Consider the following 12,585-nt stretch of genomic DNA (forward strand, 5'->3'; position numbering starts at 1 on the left):
CCTTACAAAGCACAATTGAATCTATCCCCGCCATACTCTCAGGCAGTGAGTTCCAGATCTGAACTATTAGCTGCACAAACATTGCTGAAAAAGAGATATGCTGTTGAACCTTTTTGTCTTGCATTCATCAGGACAGTTACAAGACTACAAAATTTCCGAGGGAACAACAAATGAGCCACCTGAGAAAGGATGCTGATTGGTTGGCAAGTAGGCTCTGATTGGTCGAGTCATTGCCATGGATAATGCACCACGGAACAGTTGTTCCGAGGCTCTTGTTTCAAAAAATCCTTCTTGCCGCCTTGGTTATTTTGCCAGTCGCCGTAAATGGACACCCTGCAGTCTTCCACCAATGGTATCCATTGATGTTCCAGGGGCGTAATTTTGCAAACACAGTTGCAGAGCCAACCAATGAACGAGGGGAGCCAAGAGGGGAAACACATGGCAGGTACAGGCTGAGTGTGCTCTTTTTTCTTTTCTCCTGTAAACATCTAGACTATTTATTTCTGAATGAATTTGAGGAGAATGACTCATTTCTCTCGATATCGTGGAAGTTTTTGTTTGTATTTCAAATCAATTAGAGTCTTTTTGTAAGAGACATCAAAAGGGTTTGAGGGTTTGTGCTGTGCTCGGGTGTCGGGGGCGGTGGGCAGCAAGTGGGCTGCTCTGTGGCTGGGGGCTGCAGGATGAGTGGGCCCACGGCAGACGTCGGTGCGATCAGCGGCAGCAGGATTGAGACCCCCTCCCGCGGGGGAGAGATTCCTCAGCGAGTGTGTCCTTTTATAGGGTCGCACCACTATAATTTGATGTTACTTTTGGGGGGGGATTTTATGACCTGCACGCTTATCTACGCGGGCAGGATTAGGCCAGCATCCGCCGCTGACATTGGCGTGATGCTGGGTGTGAAAATAAACCATGCAAAAAGACCAGAAAGTAACTGATGGATAAAGCAAAAGTGGGGAGTGCCCCGAAACATCGAGTGGAGCACAGCCCAAAAGGAACGAGAAAAGAAACAAAAACTTATCAAAAACCCGTCAAATTAAAGTGTGAAAATCGGCGTCGATAAGGTAATCCAACCCCTGCGGTGCCCACCGAGCATGGAAGGCTACGAGTGTGCCCATGGACACCGCATGCTCCTTCTCCAGGGACAGACGGCCGCGAACAAGGCCGCAGAAGAGGGGCAGACAGTCCGGCCGGACGACCCCTGAGTGTGCTCTTAGGGGTGGTGGATGCTCTGGAAGGCACCGCGCTGGCCGCCGGGGGATGTAGTTCCTTGCCTGGCCGACAGGTGAGGGAAAGAGAATGAACTACAAGTCCCGGCAGGCAGCGCGGGCCAAGCGGACGGGGATGCGCGGTGGGCAGGGCCGAACCGAGCGGACGAGCATGCGCGGTAGGCAGGGCCGGACCGAGCATGCGCGGGCGGGTGACGGTTGTTGTGGCCGCGCTCCGCCCGCCTCCGGGAGCAGCAGCGAGGGAGGAGCGACCATGGAGTGAAGGCGGCGCCCGCAGCCGGGTGGGTGTGTGCGTGTGTGGGGAAGGAGGGAGCGGTTAACTGAAAGGGGGAATCCGTCCGACTTCTCCACTGACTGAAAGCGGCCGCCCTGGCGGCGGCTGGCGGGGAGCGGGAGACCGAGAGACGGCCGCTGAAATGCTGAGGCGCCGGGAGGTGGAGGTGGCGGCGGCGCAGCCGGAATCGAGCGGCTGAGGCTGAGAGAGGAGGAGGGAGGCGGCGCGACATGTTCCGCTGTGGAATCAACCGATGGGTGAGTGGAGTGGCTGCCCGTCTCCCCGCGTCTAGCGCTGGCTGACTCCCTCACCTGCCGCGGGGGCCGGCACCCAGGCCGCGCTCCGGGGGCCAACTGGCGACCGTCGGCACGGGAGATGGAACGTTGGCCCGGGAGATGGAACGTTGGCCCGGGAGAGGGAACGTTGGCCCGGGAGCCGCCGCGTGCACCCCCAGTCCCGGGCTCGCTCCACGCGCCCTGTTGCAGCCCCCCCCCCCCCCCCCCCAAGCGGCTCCTGCAAACCCCCCGCCTCCTGCCCGCCCGTCCGCTCCTTGCATCCTGACCCAGCTTGCAAAAGTTGCCTTGACCAAAGGTCATCCATCCACCTGCGATGTCCACTCGGCTTCTCTCTCGCCCCTTTGCCCAAATCTCCGTTCTCTGTCCCAAAGTCCCAGTGCTGAGAGTTGCAACCTGTCCCCTTGCATCGCCTGGTCGGTCCCCCGGGAGGAGTTATTGGCACAACCCCCCCCTCCCCTTGGGATGTGGGGTGTAGATATCCACAAGTCTGCCCCCCCCCCCCCCAGGGCTTTGGGGGTCTTTTCACCATGGAGACACTTTAAACAGTGTGTAAGAACTGGCCCTTAGACGGACTTCTATCTATAATTAGAACAAGAGCCTCCTGCAGCAAACTATATAGACGAGGTGTTTTTACTGGTGGTGACATTAAGGATATTTACTCCAGCTTCCCTGAAATTAACACCTTTTTTGGTGCTTTGGGAAATGTATGCTCGGAACGATTTAAAAGCCCATTTATTGATGGTGGACACCGCGATGCGGCCACCGGTTTTCTTTTTCAGAAGCAGTGCCATCTGTGAGTAAAGGAAATCTGAGACTGCGGGTTAAATTTTGGAAGTATTCCGTTCAGTCTATATTGAGTCAGGAAGGAAGGTTAGTCAGCCAGCCAGCCACGGTACTGTGCCAAGTGTTGTGAATCATGTGCTATTGTGTTGGGGGCACTCGGATGGATGTGGCTGCTTACCTTGCCTCCTGTCACCTTGGAAGAGTTGCGGGTCAGTGAATGCTCCCAGTGCAAACTTCGAGGGTTTTGATGTCAGGGTTTGTTTTCTCTGGATCACTCGGGTGCTGCAGCATGGCTGCATCTTTTCCAGTCAATCTGCATTATTTGATCCAGCTAGCCATTTTCCACGTTAGCAGGAGAGTGTTGACGCTTCATACCTCAGCCCGTTCCTCATCAACATCCGTTCTGATAAGCATTGCTGGATAATAGTGATCAGGAGCTGCAAACCTAACTGGATACAGATTCTACTTGAGATTCTGTGGGAAATTCCACGCTACACTGTCTTGCAGTCTGTAAAATCTCTTCATAGCCAATTGTCAAATACTTTCAAGCATATGTTGCATGGTATAAAGTTAATTGCAATTATGCCCCATAAGATTGTACTGAGGATAAACGGTGAACCGACTTTAGAATGTGTAATTTAACTGCCATTCTTGAGTCATAAATTTAGAGTACCCAATTATTTTTCTTTCCAATCAAGGGGCAATTTAGCACGGCCAATTCACCTAGCCTGCACATCTTTGTTTTGTGGGGGTGAGACCCTCGCAAACACAGAGAATCTGCAAACTCCACACAGTGACCCGGGGCCGGGATCGAACCCGGGCCCTCTCCCTCAACCACTGCGCCAATGTGCTGTCGCTAATTTCAAAGTACTTAACAATTCTTTAATATGAGCCTCGTAAATGAAAAAATGAAAATCGCTTATTGTCACAAGTAGGCTTCAATGAAGTTATTGTGATAAGCCCCTAGTCGCCACATTCCGGCGCCTGTTCGGGGAGGCTGGTACGGGAATTGAAGCCGCGCTGCTGCCCTGCCTGGGTCTGCTTTAAAAGCCAGCGATTTAGCCCTGTGCTAAACCAGCCCCTGGTTACGATTAGCGTAGCCTCTTAATACAAATGCATCTTATGGGATGGTAAAAATTCAAATGACATTTCTGCTCCATTGAAGGAATTTCATTTCTTCAGTAAGATTGCTGCGATGGTCACCAGGTCGTTTCACCTCTGAACAATTCAGCTGCAAAATATGATGATGAGAAGTGTTAAATTTCATGACTTTGAAGAAGTCCGCAAAAAAACGGAAGGTACAGGAGAGAGTGGAACACGCAGCAGACATGCATCTGCCCACGCTGTACTAATTATACTAAGTTGACAGAGCAAGTCGCAACGCGTATCAATCATTAATCCACGTTTAAACCCTTTAAACAATGAGGGTTTCCCGTATTTGTAATTCCAGGCATTGCTTAAATAACAAACTAGATTGTCCATCTAACTGGACCAAAATGTAACACACGATTAAAAGCGCAAATCAAATTTTTCACTGAGGTTTAAATTGATGTTGGAAGTAATTCTGGGATTATTGGTCTTCGTTCACAGACACTTCTTGCTTGTTTGTTGGTGATGAAAACTGATCAAGTAAACATGCAGTTTAATTTTCTAAATTGGTTCTGCTGCAATCGAGCATATACCAAAGCTGCTCAATAATGTAGGAGAAAACCTGTTGTAACTTACCTTTTTTGGACTGTAAAGTTAATGGTTGATTTATTTTCCTAATATGCTTGTGCATTAGAATTAAAGTGTATGCATTCAGAATGATTTAGATGTGTCCTTCTAATAATGAAAAAAGCATATGGCCACTTAACATTGAAATTACCTGTAGTTACCATGCTGTTTTTCTTAGATTTTAAGTTTAGATTTATTGTCACGTGTATCGAGGTACAGTGAAAAGTATTGTTCTGCTTGCAGTCCAGCAGATCGTTCCATACATGAAAAACAGGACATACGATAAATACACAATGTAAATACATAGACATCGGGTGATGCATACGGAGTATAGTATTACTCAGTAGAGAAGATGCATGGAGAAGTCAGTTCAGTCCATATGAGAGTCATTCAGGAGTCTGGTAACAGCGGGAGGGGAGTCTGGTAACAGTGGGGGAGAAGCTGTTTTTGAATCTGCTACTGCATATTCTCAGACCTTTGTATCTTCTGCCCGATGGAAGTGGTTAGAAGAACAAATAATCCTGGTTGGGGGGGGGTCTTTTTTATGAATGCTGCCCGCTTTCCCAAGGCAGCGGGAGGTGTAGACAGTCAATGGATTGGAGACCTTTTATTGCAGCTGGTTTTCCTATGAAACTCCTCTGTTCCATGTAATAGTCACTTGCTTTTTAAAAAAATGACGACACAGTGGTTAGCACTGCTACCTCACAGCACCAGGACCCTTGTTCGATTCTGGCCTTGGGTGGCTGTGCGGAATTTGCAGAATCTCCCCGTGTCTGCGTGGGTTTTGTCCGATTTCCTACCACAGTCCAAAGATGTGCGGGTTTGGTGGATTGGCCATGCTAAATTGCCCTTTGTGTCCAAAGAGGGTGTACAGGGTACAGAGTTGTGTGGATAGGTTGGTGGAGTGGGCCTATGTAGCGTGCTCCTGCGGCGGGTTGGTGCAGGCACGATTGGCCAAATTCTGCACTTTAGAGATTTTTTGGATTCTATTGTACCTTCGCACTGCGGTATTCTGACCCTCTTGATCCTGCCATTAGATCTACTATGCAAGCTTCTGATTTTTCCACTAAGTGAAGCTGCACTGTATGTTGGCTTTGACTCATATGCTTGGTGGAGTTTCCCCAAATCAAGGGTATTAAAAATTAAATTTATTTAGTTTGATGGACAACAGCGGTGGTTTGCCTGATCATTTTATTGAATCCAGTGGTAAATGGACATATATCTTTGCATGGCTTGACTGTAATTTGAAGTTGCTTATTCCTTTTGGTGCTAATGAAGTGATGCATAATATTTATTCCAGAGTTTGAGCTCCAAATGCGAGTGTTTAGTGGATAATTTGAAGTTCACTGCTACATGTATATCAGTTATTTAAGTGGCTGTTTTTATTTAAAAGTGCCGTTGAAGCAGAGTTGTGGCGAGTTACTGCAGTGCATCTTTTCAATGGTGGGTAAATAGCATCATCGGGTATGTGATCTATATGGATAAAGCTAATTTCTGATCATAACTGTGGAGCAGATTTGCTTCCTGGTCTGTGCTGAGTTAGCTGATTATGCTCAGCACATCAGTAAAGGTGTCCTTGGCTAGCTATTGTTCTTGCTCTTGATGCTGTTGAGTAATAACCTGCAAATCTAGCACAAATATAAGTCTGGATTCGTCCCGATTAGCTGTGGCCTGTAATACTGCCTAGAGTTGACAAATGCGCTATGACTTGCTCTTTGGGGTTACAAATGAAGCATGACCACATGGACACTATGAATCATCATTTCCAGGAGATGTTTGGAGGACAAAGAAAAGCCTGAACGACCTGCCATATTTCACTTCTTTAGCCCCAATTACCGTATGTTAAGTTTTCAATCTTGATAATTCAGCCAAATCTATTTTCATCTGCCCTTTGCTCCCTAATATATTCTGAGGTCATGTTCTGTTTTTAACCTTTCTGCCCATTCTGTGTAACCTTTACTTTTAAATCATGTGTCCATGGTTCTCCTTGGAGTCTTTCTGACGTGTTATTAAATTAAGCTTTCACTTTCACAGCTGAGCCTCTACCTTTGCTGCGTGCATGCAGTTGATACTGGTATCTGAGTGTTTGTCTCTCTCGGCAAAATACCCAAGACAAATTATCATAGCATTTACAGTGTAGAAGGAGACCATTCGGCCCATCGAGTCTGCACCGGCTCTTTGAAAGAGCACCCTACCCAAGGTCAACACCTCCACCCTATCCCCACAACCCAGTAACCCCACCCAACACTAAGAGCAATTTTGGATGCTAAGGGCAATTTATCATGGCCAATCCACCTAACCTGCACATCTTTGGACTGTGGGAGGAAACCGGAGCACCCGGAGAAAACCCACGCACACGGGGAGGATGTGCAGACTCCGCACAGACAGTGACCCAAGCCGGAATCGAACCTGGGACCCTGGAGCTGTGAAGCAATTGTGCTATCCACAATGCTACCGTGCTGACAGTACAGAAGAGGAAAATAATAATCCTGGCTTTACCTTCGATTCATTGAAAAGGCACTCTGTCGATCTAGATTTTGCAATTGTAAGTGACGTGAAGAGGGTGCATTATGTTTAGTGAGATTTGTGTGTTTTTTTTTAAAGATTTATCTCTTGTGGTTTTTGTTGGTGGAGAGACGGATATTTCATGCAAATTAGTGAACAGACGGCCATGTGCTTGCAACTTTTTAGATAGTGGGTAGTTTGTCAGCTTTGTGTGCAGGAGCTGGCCTGGTGCAAGAAAGAGTACAGCTCTATTAGGACAAAAATCTGACTGGTCCTGGATCAGGCTGTCGAATGGATTTTTTCCACTGTTTTTCCCCTTTCCGATTTGGGACTAATGTGTATCGACCAAACAAAATTACTTTGAATTGCAACAATTCCTCATTTTGACCGTCTAAGCCTTCAAGAATTTACCTGCTGTTGTAAATACTCAAAAAGAACTGATATCAATTTGATGTGAACCCAGGAAGTTGCAGTTATGTTAAAATGCAGGCATTCCTAGTTTGTGTCACTCAATTGAGTGATAGTTTTGTACCAAAATTACACCTGAATCAAACAGTGACTTTGTCTACAGTGCCTGATGGAGCAGCCTGCTGTTAATTTGCACAAATTGGGAGCGATTTTGTGCAGTATCTTTGAGTAGTGCAGAAATAACGCAGGAAAGCATTCACCACTATACTCATGGGCAATCGCACAAGCTCCTCTGCTTTGCTTACAGGCTGTTTTGCTTCCGGGCAGTAGGGTGCATGCTGTGATGTCGACACTGACCTGGCCTGTCCCTATTAAGGTCGCTCTGTTCAGGTACTTCGCGCAGCGAAGTGGTCTAAATAGGTGCGGAGGTCTCCCGAAGACAAATTGTTCTTGACAGTCTCACTAAATTAGCAGCTGCTACATTAATTTCCTTGGAGAAATGCCAAGTTATTGCAAGATCAGAGAGAGAAACCAGGTGGTTTGCTTTCTTTTTGTGTGCTACCATTATATGAAGATTGTTCACCCATGATTTGCTGATCTTGTTTACAAAGCTTGACAGGTGATCTCCAGCAAATTGTTTTTTGCCCATCTTGTCTGAGCTGGATTTTAAACTAATATATTGAATGCTGCATTCAGCATTTCTTCCCCCAAAACACATTTAATCTCTTGCTGCTGTTTAAAACTCTTATTTTGACGTAGAAACTTGTGTGCAATCTCAGATATTTGGGCTGTTGTGACAAGACCTCTTATGACACCCAAGGGTCCATGTGCTTTTCATTTCTTTCCATCCGTCTGTGGTTTTTCTACAGTAAATGCAAGGGAGCTTCTTGTGCACACACCCTAAATGGTAGATGTGGAGCAACATATGTGATTGATATCAGTTAAATTGAATCGCCATTTCATCAGTCAGTGCTTCCTTATAAGTCAGTGATGTGCCTTGTTTGTTATTGCTGTCTCTCGCTCACTTGCACGCATTTTCTCTTCTCGCCGTCCACCCTCCTTGCACTCCATCTTCTTTAAAGTGATACTTGTTCAATTATGTTGTGAAACATCTGTCCCACTCCCTCCCCTGGAAACCTGACCAAATATTAAAGACAAAAATTGAAAGTTGCAATGCTCTGGAAACACATGTCATGATTTTTACTTTTATTCCTATTAAAGATATTAAGAAAGCAAACAATCTTTAGAAAGTTTAAATTTCAGCATCATAGCAGAGACACCACAACCAGTCCACTCCACTGTTTTGGTGTAAATCAGGCAACCTGATCAGTGGGCCTCTGTCCACTTTGCCCTTGGAAAATTCCCCATTTAAAATTAGGAGCTACATCCATGGGGCGGCACAGCAGCACAGTGGTTAGCACCGTTGCTTCACAGCGCCAGGGTCCAGGTTTGATTCCCGGCTTGAGTCACTGTCTGTGCGGACTCTGCACGTTCTCCCTGTAACTGCGTGGGTTTCCTCCGGGTGCTCCGGTTTCCCCCCACAAGTCTGAAAGACGTGCTGAAAGGTGAATTGGACATTCTGAATTCTCCCTCCGTGTACCCGAACACGCGCCGGACTGTGGCGACACGATCTTTTCACAGTAAATTTCATTGCAGTGTTAATGTAAGCCTACTTAAGAACATAAGAACTAGGAGCAGGAGTAGGCCATCTGACCCCTCGAGCCAGCACCGCCATTCAATGAGATCATGGCTGATCTTTTGTGGACTCAGCTCCACTTTCCGGCCCGAACACCATAACCCTTAATCTCTTTATTCTTCAAAAAACTATCTATCTTTATCTTAAACATTTAATGAAGGAGCCTCTACTGCTTCACTGGGCAAGGAATTCCATAGATTCACAACCCTTTGGGTGAAGAAGTTCCTCCTAAACTCAGTCCTAAATCTACTTCCCCTTATTTTGAGGCTATGCCCCCTAGTTCTGCTTTCACCCGCCAGTGGAAACAACCTGCCCGCATCTATCCTATCTATTCCCATCATAATTTTATATGTTTCTATAAGATCCCCCTTCATCCTTCTAAATTCCAATGAGTACAGTCCCAGTCTACTCAACCTCTCCTCGTAATCCAACCCCTTCAGCTCTGGGATTAACCTAGTGAATCTCCTCTGCACACCCTCCAGTGCCAGTACGTCCTTTCTCAAGTAAGGAGACCAAAACTGAACATAATACTCCAGGTGTGGCCTCACTAACACCTTATACAATTGCAGCAGAACCTCCCTAGTCTTAAACTCCATCCCTCTAGCAATGATGGACAAAATTCCATTTGCCTTCTTAATCACCTGTTGCACCTGTAAACCAACTTTTTGCACTCATGCACTAGCACACCCAGGTCTCTCTGCACAGCAGCATATTTTAATATTTTATCATTTAAATAATAATCCCTTTTGCTGTTGTTCCTACCAAAATGGATAACCTCACATTTGTCAACATTGTATTCCGTCTGCCAGACCCTAGCCCATTCACTTAGCCTATCCAAATCCCTCTGCAGACTTCCAGTATCCTCTGCACTTTTTGCTTTACCACTCATTTTAGTGTCGTCTGCAAACTTGGACACATTGTTCTTGGTCCCCAACTCCAAATCATCTATGTAAATTGTGAAGAATTGTGGGCCCAATTGTCCCCTGAGGGACACCACTAACTACTGATTGCCAACCAGAGAAACACCCATTAATCCCCACTCTTTGCTTTCTATTAATTAACCAATCCTCTATCCAAGCTACTACTTTCCCCTTAATGCCATACATCTTTATCTTATGCAGCAATCTTTTGTGTGGCACCTTGTCAAAGGCTTTCTGGAAATCCAGTTATACCACATCCATTGGCTCCCCGTTATCAGCCGCACTGGTAATGTCCTCAGAAAATTCCATAAATCAGTTAGGCACGACCTGCCCTTTATGAACCCATGCTGCATCCGCCCAATGAGACAATTTCCATCCAGATGCCTCGCTATTTCTTCCTTGATGATAGATTCCAGCATCTTCCCTACTACCGAAGTTAAGCTCACTGGCCTATACTTACCCGCTTTCTGCCTACCTCCTTTTTTAAACAGTGGTGTCATGTTTGCTAATTTCCAATCCGCCGGGACCACCCCAGAGTCTGGTGAATTTTGGTAAATTATCACTAGTGCATTTGCAATTTCCCTAGCCATCTCTTTTAGCACTCTGGGATGCATTACATCAGGGCCAGGACACTTGTCTACCTTTAGCCCCATTAGCTTGCCCATCACTACCTCCTTAGTGATAACAATCCTCTCAAGATCCTCACCTGTCATAGCCTCATTTCTATCAGTCACTGGCATGTCATTTGTGCCTTCCACTGTGAAGACCGACCCAAAAAACCTGTTCAGTTCCTCAGCCATTTCCTCATCTCCCATTATTAAATCTCCCTTCTCATCCTCTAAAGGACCAATATTTACCTGAGCCACTCTTTTTTTGTTTTATATATTTGTAGAAACTTTTACTATCTGTTTTTATATTCTGAGCTAGTTTACTCTCGTAATCTATCTTACTCTTCTTTATAGCTTTTTTAGTAGCTTTCTGTTGCCCCCTAAAGATTTCCCAGTCCTCTAGTCTCCCACTAATCTTTGCCACTTTGTATGCTTTTTCCTTCAATTTGATACTCCCTTATTTCCTTAGATATCCATGGTCGATTTTCCCTCTTTTTACCGTCCTTCCTTTTTGTTGGTATAAACCTTTGCTGAGCACTGTGAAAAATCGCTTGGAAGGTTCTCCACTGTTCCTCAACTGTTTCACCATAAAGTGTCTACCTTAGCTAGTTCTTCTCTCATCCCATTGTAATCTCCTTTGTTTAAGCACAAAACTCTAGTGCTTGATTTTACCTTCTCACCCTCCATCTGTATTTTAAATTCCACCATATTGTGATCGCTCCTTCCGAGAGGATCCTAACTATGAGGTCATGAATCAATCCTGTCTCATTACACAGGACCAGATCTAGGACCGCTTGTTCCCTCGTAGGTTCCATTACATACTGTTCTAGGAAACTATCGCGGATACATTCTATAAACTCCTCCTCAAGGCTGCCTTGACCGACCTGGTTAAACCAATCGACATGCAGATTAAAATTCCCCATGATAACTGCTGTACCATTTCTACATGCATCCGTTATTTCTTTGTTTATTGCCTGCCCCACCATAATGTTACTATTTGGTGGCCTATAGACTACTCCTATCAGTGACTTTTTCGCCTTACTATTCCTGATTTCCACCCAAATGGATTCAACCTTAACCTCCATAGCACCGATGTCATCCCTTACTATTGCCTGGATGTCATCCTTAAATAATAGAGCTACACCACCTCCCTTACCATCCACTCTGTCCTTCCGAAAAGTTTGATACCCGTAGATATTTAACTCCCAGTCGTGACCACCCTTTAACCATGTTTCAGTAATGGCCACTAAATCATAGTCATTCACGATGATTTGCGCCATCAACTCGTTTACCTTATTCCTAATACTACGAGCATTCAGGTAAAGTACACTTATGTTGGCTTTTTTACCTCTGTTTTGAATCTTAACACCTCAATCAGTAACGTCTCCTAAGTTATATTTCCTCTTAACGTTTCTCCTAATTTTCCTTGTCGTTGAACCCATATCTTCATGTAACAACCTGCCGTGTCGCTTACCATTACTGTTTTTACTTCCCGTTTTATTCCTTTTAGTATTACTGGTCCTATTCACTGAGCTCCCCTCAGTCACTGTACCTTGTACTGTTGCCCTTTTTGATTTTTGACTATGGCTCTCTGCCTTACACTTTCCCCCTTACTGCCTTTTGTTTCTGTCCCTGTTTTACTACCTTCCAACTTCCTGCATCGGTTCCCATCCCCCTGCCACATTAGTTTAAACCCTCCCCAACAGCTCTAGCAACCCCTCCCCCAGGACATCGGTTCCAGTCCTGCCCAGGTGCAGACCGTCTGGTTTGTACTGGTCCCACCACCCCCAGAACCGGTTCCAATGCCCCAGGAATTTGAATCCCTCCCTCTTGCACCATCTCTCGAGCCACGCATTCATCCTATCTATCCTGATATTCCTACTCTGACTAGCTTGTGGCACTGGTAGCAATCCTGAGATTACTACCTTTGAGATCCTACTTTTTAGTTTAACTGCTAACTCCCTGAATTTGGCTTGTAGGACCTCGTCCCGTTTTTTACCTATATCGTTGGTGCCTATGTGCACCACGACAGCTGGCTGTTCACCCCCCCCCCCCCCCCCCCCCCCCCCCCAGAATGTCCTGCAGCCGCTCCAAGACATCCTTGATTCTTGCACCAGGGAGGCAACATACCATCCTGGAGTCTCGGTTGT

General features: G+C 46.1%; 1 protein-coding gene across 4 annotated transcripts in view; it reads left to right on the top strand.

Moving 5' to 3' along the window:
* Positions 1–1,476: 1,476 nt before the first annotated feature.
* atp11c (ATPase phospholipid transporting 11C) overlaps positions 1,477–12,585 on the top strand; it is a 152,951-nt gene continuing 141,842 nt past the window's right edge. For 3 of the 4 annotated variants that reach the window (XM_072505946.1, XM_072505951.1, XM_072505950.1), the window contains exon 1: positions 1,477–1,760. In XM_072505946.1, coding sequence (XP_072362047.1) covers positions 1,734–1,760 — 27 coding nt within the window. In that variant the 5' untranslated portion in view covers positions 1,477–1,733. The remainder of the gene's footprint in view (positions 1,761–12,585) is intronic. The other variant, XM_072505949.1, reaches the window with a different exon arrangement.

Source organism: Scyliorhinus torazame, chromosome 5 (assembly GCF_047496885.1).
Source record: "Scyliorhinus torazame isolate Kashiwa2021f chromosome 5, sScyTor2.1, whole genome shotgun sequence".
In the NCBI taxonomy this organism is placed as follows: domain Eukaryota; kingdom Metazoa; phylum Chordata; class Chondrichthyes; order Carcharhiniformes; family Scyliorhinidae; genus Scyliorhinus; species Scyliorhinus torazame.